General features: G+C 39.4%; 1 protein-coding gene across 1 annotated transcript in view; it reads left to right on the top strand.

Annotated features, from left to right (window-relative positions):
• Positions 1 to 5,635, top strand: part of RASGRF2 (Ras protein specific guanine nucleotide releasing factor 2) — a 209,875-nt gene extending 204,240 nt beyond the window's left edge. The window contains exons 24-27 of the mRNA XM_006913188.1: positions 307 to 386; positions 1,992 to 2,109; positions 2,658 to 2,726; positions 5,501 to 5,635. Of these exons, the coding sequence (XP_006913250.1) occupies positions 307 to 386; positions 1,992 to 2,109; positions 2,658 to 2,726; positions 5,501 to 5,593 (360 nt within the window). The 3' untranslated portion in view covers positions 5,594 to 5,635. The remainder of the gene's footprint in view (positions 1 to 306; positions 387 to 1,991; positions 2,110 to 2,657; positions 2,727 to 5,500) is intronic.
• Positions 5,636 to 12,198: the final 6,563 nt, after the last annotated feature.

The following is a 12,198-nucleotide window of genomic DNA, read 5'->3' on the forward strand; positions in this document are numbered from 1 at the left end:
TGTTTTTCTCCTCCTCCTCCTCCTCCTCCTCCTCCTTCTTCTTCCTCTTCCTCTTCCTCTTCCTCCTCCTCCTCCTCCTCCTCCTCCTCCTCCTTTCTTCTTTTTTACATCAAATTTAAACATAATGCCCCATCTCTGTACTTGGAAACTCATATATCACACAGATCATATCACATCACAACAGTCTGGCAAAGGTACCAATGCCTGCCACTGTGGAAGAGAATTGAGCATTTTTTGGTAGCTCATTGTTTTATCAAACCATAGGAGTATTTTCATGACATAACTCAGTCATTTGTTTCTTCCTAGACAAAAGCTCTAATGGATAAGCTTCAGAAGACTGTTTCATCTGAAGGAAGATTTAAAAATCTCAGAGAAACCCTTAAAAAGTATGTCTGTCTTAATTATTAAATTAGCTATAATTCAGCAATATAGTAAATAATTTATATAGCATATAAATAATGGCCTACCTCCTACTTTACTTTGAAAAGAAACAAATGGGAAACAACTTCCAAAATCTAGGTATTTTTTTATTTTCCTTTTCATTTGGAATACTGTGCTTATAGTAAATGTCTTATGGATATACTCATGGTATGCAGAGTTTTCCAAATAGGAAGAAAATATCACCATAGTAAATCAAACCATCTTTTACTATTAAAAATTATTAATCTAAGAACAGTGTTATCCTGTGATTTTTAAAATGTGAATATTACAGTACTTATTTATTATTATCTATTTTTTGCCTTTATTTGCTTGATCATTCTCTGTGTGTGTAAGAGAAAGAGAGAATAGAGTAGAGTAGAATAGAATAGAATAGAATAGAATAGAATAGAATAGAATAGAATAGAATAGAAGTAGAGTAGAATAGAGTAGAATAGAGTAGAATAGAGTAGAATAATTTATTCTCCTGCTGCTGGTTTTCTTATGATCTACTACACATACTTGAGTTACTCTGGAAAAATGTTAGTCCTGTGATGATGCCATGAGTGAAAGACAGACTCATAGTGATAACAACAACAGTAGTACAGTTAACTATTCACTGAATACTTATTAAATGACAGACTCTATGCTAAGTAGTTGATGCGTTTTATTAAGCCTCACAACTAACTAGAGAGATAAATTTTACTGTCTCCATTTCACACACGAGGAAACTGCAGTTGAGAGAATTGGCCCAGTATCACTTAGTATGTGGTCAAAGCTGGGACTCAAACCCAGTTCTCTCTGGATGAAAGGTCTGCGTTCTTAGCTCTAGACTCTGAGAAGACCCAGTGTATTCCACCTCAAAAAATCAAAAAAGTAAAGAAGGTCTCACTTTATTGTGCAGTTGTGATACTAATTACATCAAAAACACTTACATGCTAATTAAAACAGAAAACAAGTTTTACAAGCTCTAATCATATTGATTTTCCCACCCAGTTCTTTAAGGTTGAATGTTTGCACTTTAATGAGGTGAGGGCATAGAGATTTCTATATGATTTGACCCCTCCCTGGCCAAAAAACCCTGCTAGGAAGTGTTTTGTATACAGCGGCCCCCAACCTTTTCGGCACCAGGGACTGGTGCTCCTCTGAGAATCTAATGCCTGATGATCTGAAGTGGAGCTGAGGCGGTGATGCTAAACTGGGGAGCCGCTGCAAATATAGATGAAGGTTCCCTTGCTTACCCGCTGCTCACCTGCTGTGTGGCCTGGTTCCTAACAGGCCATGGACTAGTACTGGTCCATGGCCTAGAGGGTTGGAGATCTCTTGTCTGTAAGATACCCTGTTGTTTGAACATGCATTGTCTCAAACAGATATAAAGCATGGCTGTAATTTTATATTAAATTCTATTGTGAGATGTATTTAAAACTCTGCATATTGTAAGTATGCTTCTGAAAATGAAATTTAAAAACTTTATTCTATAAGACTGAAGCAGCATAATTGCTTTCTATTAAACTGGGGAGGGAAGTCGACATTTGCATAAACAAGCATAAAAACAATGCCTCTTGGTCTTGCAGCTGTAACCCCCCAGCCGTTCCTTATCTGGGAATGTACCTGACAGACTTGGCATTTATTGAAGAAGGAACACCGAACTTTACTGAGGAAGGCCTTGTCAATTTCTCCAAAATGAGAATGGTAGGTCAGAATTTCATAATCAGCCTGTTTCAATGACAGAGGCAAAGTCATAAAAGTGACCCATTGCTTTTTAATCTCTCGGTGGACAAGATGGTGGACACTAGGTCTAATACCTGCTGTTGGCTGATTGAGATTTTCGGTGGAGTGATTTCAGCTGGGCAAATGGTATGGAGAATAAAGCTCTAGGGATGACTGTCTAAGACTGACCACTGACAGATGCTGAATGCTTCTTGCTGGACCCCTGGCACCAAGTTAGAAGCAAGGAGCCCATGGACAATAATAGCATCCAGAGCTTGACACTCCCGAGCCTGAGGCCACCCAGTACCAGCTATTCCCCTGACTGTGAATTCACTGTCTTCTTGCTGTTAGCATTTTGTATGGCTCACTGAATGACTAGAAAGCCCCGGGCATAAAGAATGATCAGGCAGGGCTCCAGATACTTCACTGAAGGAAGTAACTGACTATGCTGGCATAGCCCCCTGGAAGAATGTGCTGCAATACAGGGAAATACTTTTGCTTTGCTTTTGTTGTTGTCTTTTCTTTGTTAGATATCACACATCGTCAGAGAGATACGCCAGTTCCAGCAGACTTCTTATCGAATAGACCATCAACCAAAGGTAATACTGTGTGGTCGTAAGGAAATTTAAGAAAGAAGAAATTAATGCATTAAAAACAGTAGTAGAGTTGACTGATTATACCAAAAGCTGACTCACAGGAAAGACCAATAAAATAGACAAATCTTTGGCTACTCTGATTGAGAAAAAAAAAAGGCAAAAACATTCATTCATCATCAAGTTCTCTTAATTTTACATCCTACATTCCTCTTGCATCTGTCTATACCACCACCACTCTTGGTCTAAGCTACTTATATCTATTACCTGGTCTACTTGCATTCACTCTAGAATACAAAATATATTTTACAAATTATAGCCAGATGGAATTCTTTGAAGCACAAAGGAGGATATGTCTGCAACTTGCATAAAACATTTTATTGGTTTTCCATTGCTCTTAGAACAAAGAAAGAAAAAAATCTTGTCATGTCCAAGAAGTCTTGCATTCTATGGCCTCTACTCATCTTTCGAGATTTATCTCGCATCACATGCCCCCTTCCCCCTCCTCTGTCCATCCTAGCCACAAGTAGTTTTCCTTCCTTCCTTCCTTCCTTCCTTCCTTCCTTCCTTCCTTCCTTCCTTCCTTCCTTCTTCCTTCCTTCCTTCTTCTCATTTTTAAATACATGTTATTAGAGTTGTTTTAGCTTTACAGAAAACTTGAGAAGGTAATACAGAAGAGTCCCATATAACTTACAGCCAGTTTTCCCTACTATTTCATGGAACTTGACAGCTTATCCTAAAACTCATAAGGAAGCTTAGGTGGGCAAAAAACAGACAAGGACATTTTAAAAATAAGAAGAGTAAGGGATCCTAAACTATAGTGAATAAAACAGGACCGTTCAGGCATAGGAATATGAGTTAAATGGGGCAGAATAAAGTCCAGATGCAGATTTTACCTATTTGAACATCTAATATGGGATAAAGGAGGAATTTTTTAAAAGTGCCAGAAAGAAATTGATTATTCAGTAAATAGAAAAGGGATTTTGGCTCTCCATCTTATATCATTCACAAAAATAAATTCCAGATGAGTTCATTACCTAAATAAAAAGAAAGTTAATTTAAATAAAATATTGGACAAAATAGTCATGATCTTTAGATTTAAAAGATCTTCTTAAACATAGAATGCAAAGCTGCAAAAGACAAGTCTGATAAGTCACAACTTCTGCATGACAAATGGCAATTGTTTAAAAAGTCAAAATTAAGCAGTAGACTAGGAGATAATATTCGTAGCATATGAAACAAAGAGATGGAATAAGAGTATTCCTATAAATCTATAAGAAAGTATAAACAACTCAATAGAAAAATTGGCAAAGCTATGAACAGGTAACTCACAGCAGAAGAAACAAAAATGGCCAATATATATTTTTAAAATGTTCAATTTCACTAATGAGAAGAAAAAGTGCAAATTTAATGAGGCATTATTTTTACCTATCAGACAAGATTTTTAAATATCGGTAATATCAAAAATTAGTTGTATATGAAATAACAAGTGCACTCATATACTATAGGTCCGACAGTCTTGAAGGTCATTTTATATCTTTTAAAATTAAAAATTGATATACCCAGTAACCAGAACTCTTAATACATTGCTGGTGAGCATTACATGGTACAACTGCTTTGGAAAACTGTGTCATTTGTATATTTCTGAAAAGGTTAAATGTGCATCTACTTAATGACCCAGCAATACATAAGAGGGAGTGAAAACATACCCAATAAAAGTGTAGTATAAAATGTTCACAGCATTTCTTAATGGTAGCCAGAAGTTGGAAACAATCAGGTGTCTATAAATAGGTCAATGGGTAAACAAATGTGGCGTGTCCATACAACAGAATGCCATTTAGGAATGAAAGAGGACAGACTACTGATACACGCCACAAATAGAGGAATCTCAAAACATCATGCTGAGTGAAAGAAGCGAGACACAGAGGGGAACACACTGTGTGATTCCATTTGCATGAAGTTCTAGAGCAGACAAAACTGATACGTGGTGCTAGAAATCAGAGCAGCAGCTGCTTCTGGGGGCAGCCTGACTGGGAAGCTGCGTGCAGGAACCTTTGGGGCGATGGAACTGTTCTTTGTCATGATGGGTATGGAAGTCACATAGTGTAGCCATTTGTCAAAGCTGATTGAACTATTAATTTTACTTATGTAAGTTATATCTCAATAGAAACAAATTACCACTTTCATGGAAATACCTCATGCTACAACATTGTCATTTCAGCGTCATTTCCTTTCATTTCATTTCTAGTCTCTGCCTGAGAGGAACATTCACATGTGTGCACCACGAAGCATGCTGACGAGGACTTCACTGTAACTTTGAGTAATAGTGAAATAATGACAGCAACAGAACATTTATCAACATGAGATTATTAAACTCTAATATATCACACTATTAATACTATACAGCAGGTAGAGCTCTATATACTGGCATGGGAACTCTCCACAACTTATAGTTTAGTTAAGAAATGAAAGCAAGATAAAGTGTACAGTATGATACCACTTATGATTACAAGAGGGAAACGGATTTCTTTAAGTACATGTAATATCTAGAAAGACGGCAAAACATTTGGATGAATACAAACCAAGTGATAACACTGTGCCTCTCGAGGAAAGTACCCGGAGAGTTGGGAGAGGACTAGGTGTTTGATTTTATTTTTACACTGAGAATATATTCATAAATATTTTTAGTTATATAAAATTTTTAAATATTTAAGAGAAAATGTTGAATTGTGTCAGATTCCATTCAGAAACCGAAAGCTAGGACTTCTCTTTTTCTCCAGGTCACTCAGTACTTGCTTGACAAAGCCCTCATCATAGATGAAGATACACTGTATGAGCTGTCGCTAAAAATTGAACCTCGGCTCCCTGCTTGAAGATTTGGCCTTGCCCCTGAGTCTGTGGAATTTTCATGGAAAGCAGGATGGACAGAACTGTGCATGCCATGCCTCCCACGGTGCAGTGAGGATAGTGGGGATGGAGACAAAGCCAGGTCTCCTTTGTCCATGGAAAAAGATGGAACGAATTGGAATTCTGTCTCCAGCCAGGGAAACCCAGATGTTTGAGGGTCAAAGACAGGTGCTTCGGACGTGGGTGGGAAGGTGAAAAGAATGGTATTTGGCAAAGCTGATGATGGCACATTTTGCATAAGAGAATGTAAGATGGGAGATGTGGTAGCCATTTTAATGAAGCAGGTAAGGTCAGTTTCAGACTCCACCCCATGTTCTGAGCTTGGGGACGAGGATTCATGAAAAAGGCCTGTGGTGTTTCCTTGGAACTTTATTGGCCTGAGTATACCTAGCAGTCTTCTCCTAGGATTTAACTGCTTCCGTTACATTTCTTTTGTTACAAACTTCCAGCAAAGCCGAGGCTTCCTTCTTAAGGATGTGCCGACACATAAGCAATTTCAGTCTACAGCATGTGCATGGTTTTCGGTGCATGGAGAAGTAATGGCATGTTCTGAAACTGCTTTTTCAGTCTTTAGGCAACAGGATAAAAAAGACATGATGAAAGTCAAGTGGATTTGTATATGACATTTCTTTAATTAAAAACTCAGTAGGCTGTGCCCCAAAGGATTCCAGCCAGTGGCTGTATGAGGTGGGGTGCGGGCTTCTTCCTGAAGCCAATGCCCTCAGAGAGGTGGGTACTGAGTTTGCAAAAACGGTGCCCGTGCACCTCACAGACAAAACTGTGGAATAAGACCGAAGGCCACAAAGTGCTGTGGGGAAGAGTGGGTTTCAATAAGTGAAAAGATATAGTATTTGTAAATCATCTCTACACCTTGCTGTGTTTATTTTTATTTTTATTTTTACCCCTCAAAGTAATGTGGGAATCTATTCTGATTCACACAAACCATTTTTAGGCTCACTATGACCATTGCTTGTATTTTTTTAAAAAGTTGTTTAGTGTGATTTTCTTTATGAAACCCACACTTTTGTGTCCTATTGGTAGGCAGTTCTTCCCCAACCATCTTTGTTTTTAAATTTTGAGATATTTCTGTGTGAATATATTGTACATATATGAGAAGTGGGTCCAACAACTCAATAGCTCTTATATCAGAAAATCAAATGCAAGGGTTAGACCCGCTACCTTTGACGGGGGAAGTGACCTTGCTTTTTTCACGATTATCAGTTGTTGAAGAAATGGAGCTCTCTTGTCTTTACCTCCCTCTTCTCTTCTCAGGGAGAGCTCTACTTTAAGAGAAGGAAGAGAAAACACACAGAGTTATTGTTGCCTGAGCCTATTGCACCTGACATTTTCACTTAGAGGCATGAATATATTGATGCTGACCGTGAAAAAAATTGATCCGTCTGGCTGTTTCCCCTCTTTCTTTGCACTTTAATTATGTTGTTAGAGCTAACAGCTGAGTAATAAACTCAACTTGCGGGCTCATAAGACCGAGTAGAAGCACCAGCTTTGTAACATAACATAGAGATGGAGAATGTACATTTTTTTCTGCACGGTAAAGGCCATCTCTGTATATAACTATATAGTGAAATATCAAGTAAGTAAAAGAAAATATTTGTAATATTTGAGGCATTTCAAAAATATTTTCAATAGTTCATATTAGCCAACTTTTATACACAAAGCTGCTTGTTTGTTCTCTTTAGTTTCAAATAAGAGGCTGATGCATCTTGATGCATGATAAGAAGCATGGGTTTTTTGAGGTTCTAACAATGCATAACTTGCAATTTATTTCTGTGTTCAGAAACTGAGGGCTTGAACTAATACATGTCAGTTGCACCAAGCACCTCAACGTCTTGCAGAAGAAAAGGAAAGTAAAGATTAACTTTCTTGGCTCAAAAACAGCCTTGGAAGATGAATTAAAACCAAGACAAATCGGTAAAAGGACCATACACATAGTACTTTCAGGCAAAACAACACGTGGAAAGGTCAACACATTGGATTCTGCCTGGGAATCCCTAAAGTCTTACAGAGGGGAGGGGATGGTTCTATGTGCGCTTTACTTGGAAGTTCGGAACCTTATTTCTCTGACCCAAATGTTCTAGAGCCATTTCTATTAAAGAAAAATAGGAGATAGACTAATTTCCAACAGCTCCTTCCCTTTCAGACTGCAGGTTTTCCTCAAGCAATGACAAAGCTTTCACATGAATTTCCTGCAGAATGATAGAAGCGCCCCCCAGTGGTCAGCTTTGGGCACTGTCAATGGCTATGAGAGCCTTTAACGTTTTATTGAGCTTTACAAGACCCTCCTGCTTCCTAGAGTCTGAAACCTTGCTGGAACTGCAAGAGAGAGAACTCCACCCCCAAGGGAGTTCCTTTTGATGAACTGCACCATTTCTGGGCCAGCAGGGTTAGGAATGCACATTTTAAAAACCTAAATTTGGTCACATTTAAAATCCCCAAGAGCAATTGTGATGTCCCTTCCTCTTGTGAAAGCACCCATCCTCTTTTGCTTTGCAAGCTTGTGTGTATTGTTGGAGCGTGCACTCCCCTGCTGTGTCTGCCTATATTCCATTATATGAGACCTAATTCTAAGAGTAGATAAGAGGTCAGCCTCTAACAGCCAAGTAGCAAACACTTAATTATTGAGAAATTAACCTAGAAAATCAGAAGTAAAATCCAATTTCATGCTTGCAGATGAATACCCACATTTTGTACTGTCGTTGAAATTATCTTGAGGCTTTTAGGGGATGCCACTGGTTATGAACTAAGACATCTAGTTTTGCTACTAGGGACAAGTCTCTTACTTAGGCCAGTATCTTATGTGACAGATACAGGCATGAAGAAGAATATTGTCACTTTTCCTTAGTGTTTCTCTGAAGGAATTTAAGGAGGGAATTTTAAACTGTTGCGATATTGTCAAGTGGCTCTCACACAAAGTCTCCACTACTGTTTGCTAAATTTCAGTACATCTTAAGGTATTACTTAAAAACAAATGAAACTCATAGATATTGAATAACTTGAAAGAGAGAACTCCATTATGTTCCAATTTGGAGTGCGTGTGACGATAGACCAGCACGTCTTCTTCTCTCACAGTATTATACAAGACAAGACCTTGGGTCAGCAGTGATTGGGCCACTTTTAAATTGTTAACTAAAAAGAGTAATGCAATAAGAAGGGTTATTCTTAATAAAATTAACTTTTATTTTAAAACGAAGGATTTTATTTAGCTTTTCTTTTGAAAGTTTGATTTCATTCTTCCTGAAAAATCTTTCCCTTTGCTTTAAAATATAAGATTTTTTCAAAAAATTTCAACCTATAAAGCTTGTCATTTTTACTACTATTGATATGGGATGAAATGATCACTATTATTTATGGCTAAAGAATAGAGGCAGGCCACAGCCAGAAGGAATAAATGAATAAGATTCATTCGTGTTTCAGTAAGACAAGAGATTGTAAGTTTAAATAATGACGTGATTATAGATGCCACTCTCTGAATCCTGATAATAAGACTTGAGTCAATGAAATCTAATCAGAGTGTCATTTCTTCATTTTTATTAGCGACTTAAAATTAAGGCAAGACAGAGCTAAACAAAACAGTGGAAAACAACCATTTTGTTGTAGGTATAAACACATGAATGATTCAGAAAATTCTTCATCTTGTCTGCCACACAGCATGACATCAACATGAGGGTTGATTGTGCTTGATCTCATCTACTCAAGAAAAATAATAGTTCTGCTTAATGATATTGAACCACTATATTTTAACAACCTTTTTCATTTTCCCCTAGAAAAGCAGTTATGAAGGAGCACCGGCGTAGGCTTCCTAGCCCTGAGTTCTAGGCCCAGACCAACAAGCTGGGAAACCTTAGGCCAGTGCTGAAACCTCTCTGAGCCTCAGTTTCCTCACCTGTAAAATGAAGTTAATAGTAATTTCTGTGCTGCCTACCTCACTCTGCTATCATGAGGACAAAATGGGTTAGACTGTAAAGTCCAAATGTGAGGTAACATAATTACCATCCTCGTCTCTCTTTTGCAGAGGATTTAAATGTATTTCTTTGTTATTTGTGTGTGTGTGTGTGTGTGTGTGTGTGTGTGTGTGTGTGTGTGTAATGGACAAGCCTATGTGTTACTTGGAGAAATCTACTGTTTATGTCCAGTCACTTTGCAAATCTGACAGAGGGGTTTGTGCTGTTTGCAGGGTGAGGTGTGGGCTATGCCTATATGCAAATTAAACTTCACCTTTCTTGACTTCTCAAACATCTCAGTCTCTTCATTGAATTCTTTTCATATTTTCCTGCATCGTCTTCTTCAAAGCAATGAGTTCCTTCAGACATTTTTTTACTTCTATAGTTCAGGGAGAAAAAAGTTTAGATGTCCATGTTGCAAGCACTCAAATCTCAGAGAATTTGAGGAACCTCAAAAGAGATATTAAGGGCCATCTAGTCCTCCTGTCCTTCTAGTGCTTAAGTCTTTCCTGTGACATCCTCAGCCCCTGTTTGACTCCCTCCAGGCACACAGAACTCACTGTTTCTTGAACAGCCTTGTTCATCTAATGACAACTCAACGCTTGGGAAGAGGCTGTGGAGAGAAGCAAAGCTGCTGAGGTGGAGGCCCGACCTGCACCAGCTCTGATCGTGGACGGGCTCTCGAGCCTTCCAAGGCAAAGTTCTTCATCTCTAACGACTCATATCTGCCCCTAGAATTCCTGCAGTTTTTACATGAAATAATACATATGAATATACTTTAAGTTCTGTCAAGTAGATGAAGTTGCCCTAACATTTAGAACTGAAGAGATTGTGAGGCAGCTGTTGAGCATACAAGATCATGAAGAAAGGAAGAATGTGGCTCCTTCCTATCCCACTGACTTTTTTTTCCAGTTCTGAAATGAGCGATCAGGCTGATGGGGATTCGGGAAGCCTGGTTCCTTTCACCTTATTCCTTGGCCACCCCATAAGACTTGCCCTCGCCTGTCAGTCAAGTCCAGGTCAAGCTACATCCATCCAGGCGCCAGCTGGATTCAGAGACAGAGAAGAGAACAAGCCCAGAACGGATTTCCTTTAAAGCAAATGATATGGCAGTTGTGTGCCTCATGTCTGTTCCTGTCCCTATGGCAAGTGTCAGCCACATGGCCACACTGGCTGCTAGGGATGGCTAGAGCCCCCAGACTCTGAAGGGAGTTGTCAACAATGAGAGAGAAATAAATGGCATATGACAGGGATCGTGTTTGAAGGATTTTTGGAAATCTAGAGTCTCTACTGTGAGTCATGTGTAGCAGCTGCCCCACCATTAACCACCTTTATGATATGCTTGGAGGTGACCAAGCCCCCAAAGGGCAGCACCCCCTTTTCTCAACCAAGTTCCCAACTTTTCTTCTTCTGACCTTACTCACTTATATAAAATCACACTGTAAGATGAAGTGCTGAGGTGTATGGATGAGCACCCTAAATGAGCCCAGTCTACTCAGCAGCTTGTCAGCTCCACAGACCTCCAGTTCGCAGCTTGTTCTGCCAGGGGAGGCCCCCAGGGGCCAGAGGGACCCGGTCCATTACAACAGAACATGCAGACTGGAAACTGACTTTTTAGGGGATTATGCGATTAGTTTGGTTGGTCCTAATTTGCAATTGTTTTAATGAAATAGAAGAGCCTAGAAAATATCTCAGTTTGTCATAGGTAGAAAAAGTAAGCATCAGTTTGTAAAATTTTTGATTCAATGTAAGCTAGGTCATTAAGATAACATATATATTCACCGAGGTTATGACCAATATACAGCAAAGTGCTTAAAACTTAAGTGTACAGCTTAAGGAATTTTCACACCTGTGTACGCCCATACAATACTCCCAAATCAGGAAACTTTCCACCCCCAGAAGGTCCCTTCATATGCTCTCCCAGTCAGTTCCCCACTGCAAAGGGAAAAAATACATTTTTACTATGGGTTATATTTAAAAGAATTGGAAACTCTGAAAGAGAGTCACTCTAGGTGGAAGGTTATTCTTGGGCTCTGCCTCCTGCTCCATCATCCCCTCTGATCATGGGTTGGGCCCTGAGAAGGAAGAGAAAGGAACCAGCTAGTGGTGTGCACATGGTTGTAAAAGCTGAGTACGTGACAGTCACCAGGGGCCTAGGCAGCTTCCTCTGCAGGGGCAGGGCTGCTGTCCAAAGTCCTGGTGGGTCATTGCTATTTACAGTCAACCTTTCCGGTGTGTGGTGAATGTCCCAAGGAGGGCTATTTTTAAGCAGGAATATATATGGCATGCTGGATTTTCTGGGGAGCATATTAAGCTGGTGTGGACAGAAAGTGAGATTGTCTAGCAATCTGCTTCAGAAGAGAAACGAGATTGTTGTTGTTCCCGGATCCAGGCCCCAGACAAGTTGGAAGGAGGTCCCTGGTCCCTGGCTCAGAGCCCATTTGCAGCAGAACAGTCGGAGCTTCAGAAACCTGCTCTCTCTCTCAGACTTTGGATGGAGAGTGGGGAGTGGGAAGTCATTCTCCAGAGCTTACTTGAGCCTCAGGGATAGTGCTCCTGAGGGAAGGTAGAAACAAGTCCCCTAACAGATGTGACAGTTTCCCCAGCAT

Source organism: Pteropus alecto, unplaced genomic scaffold (genome assembly GCF_000325575.1).
Source record: "Pteropus alecto unplaced genomic scaffold, ASM32557v1 scaffold20, whole genome shotgun sequence".
In the NCBI taxonomy this organism is placed as follows: domain Eukaryota; kingdom Metazoa; phylum Chordata; class Mammalia; order Chiroptera; family Pteropodidae; genus Pteropus; species Pteropus alecto.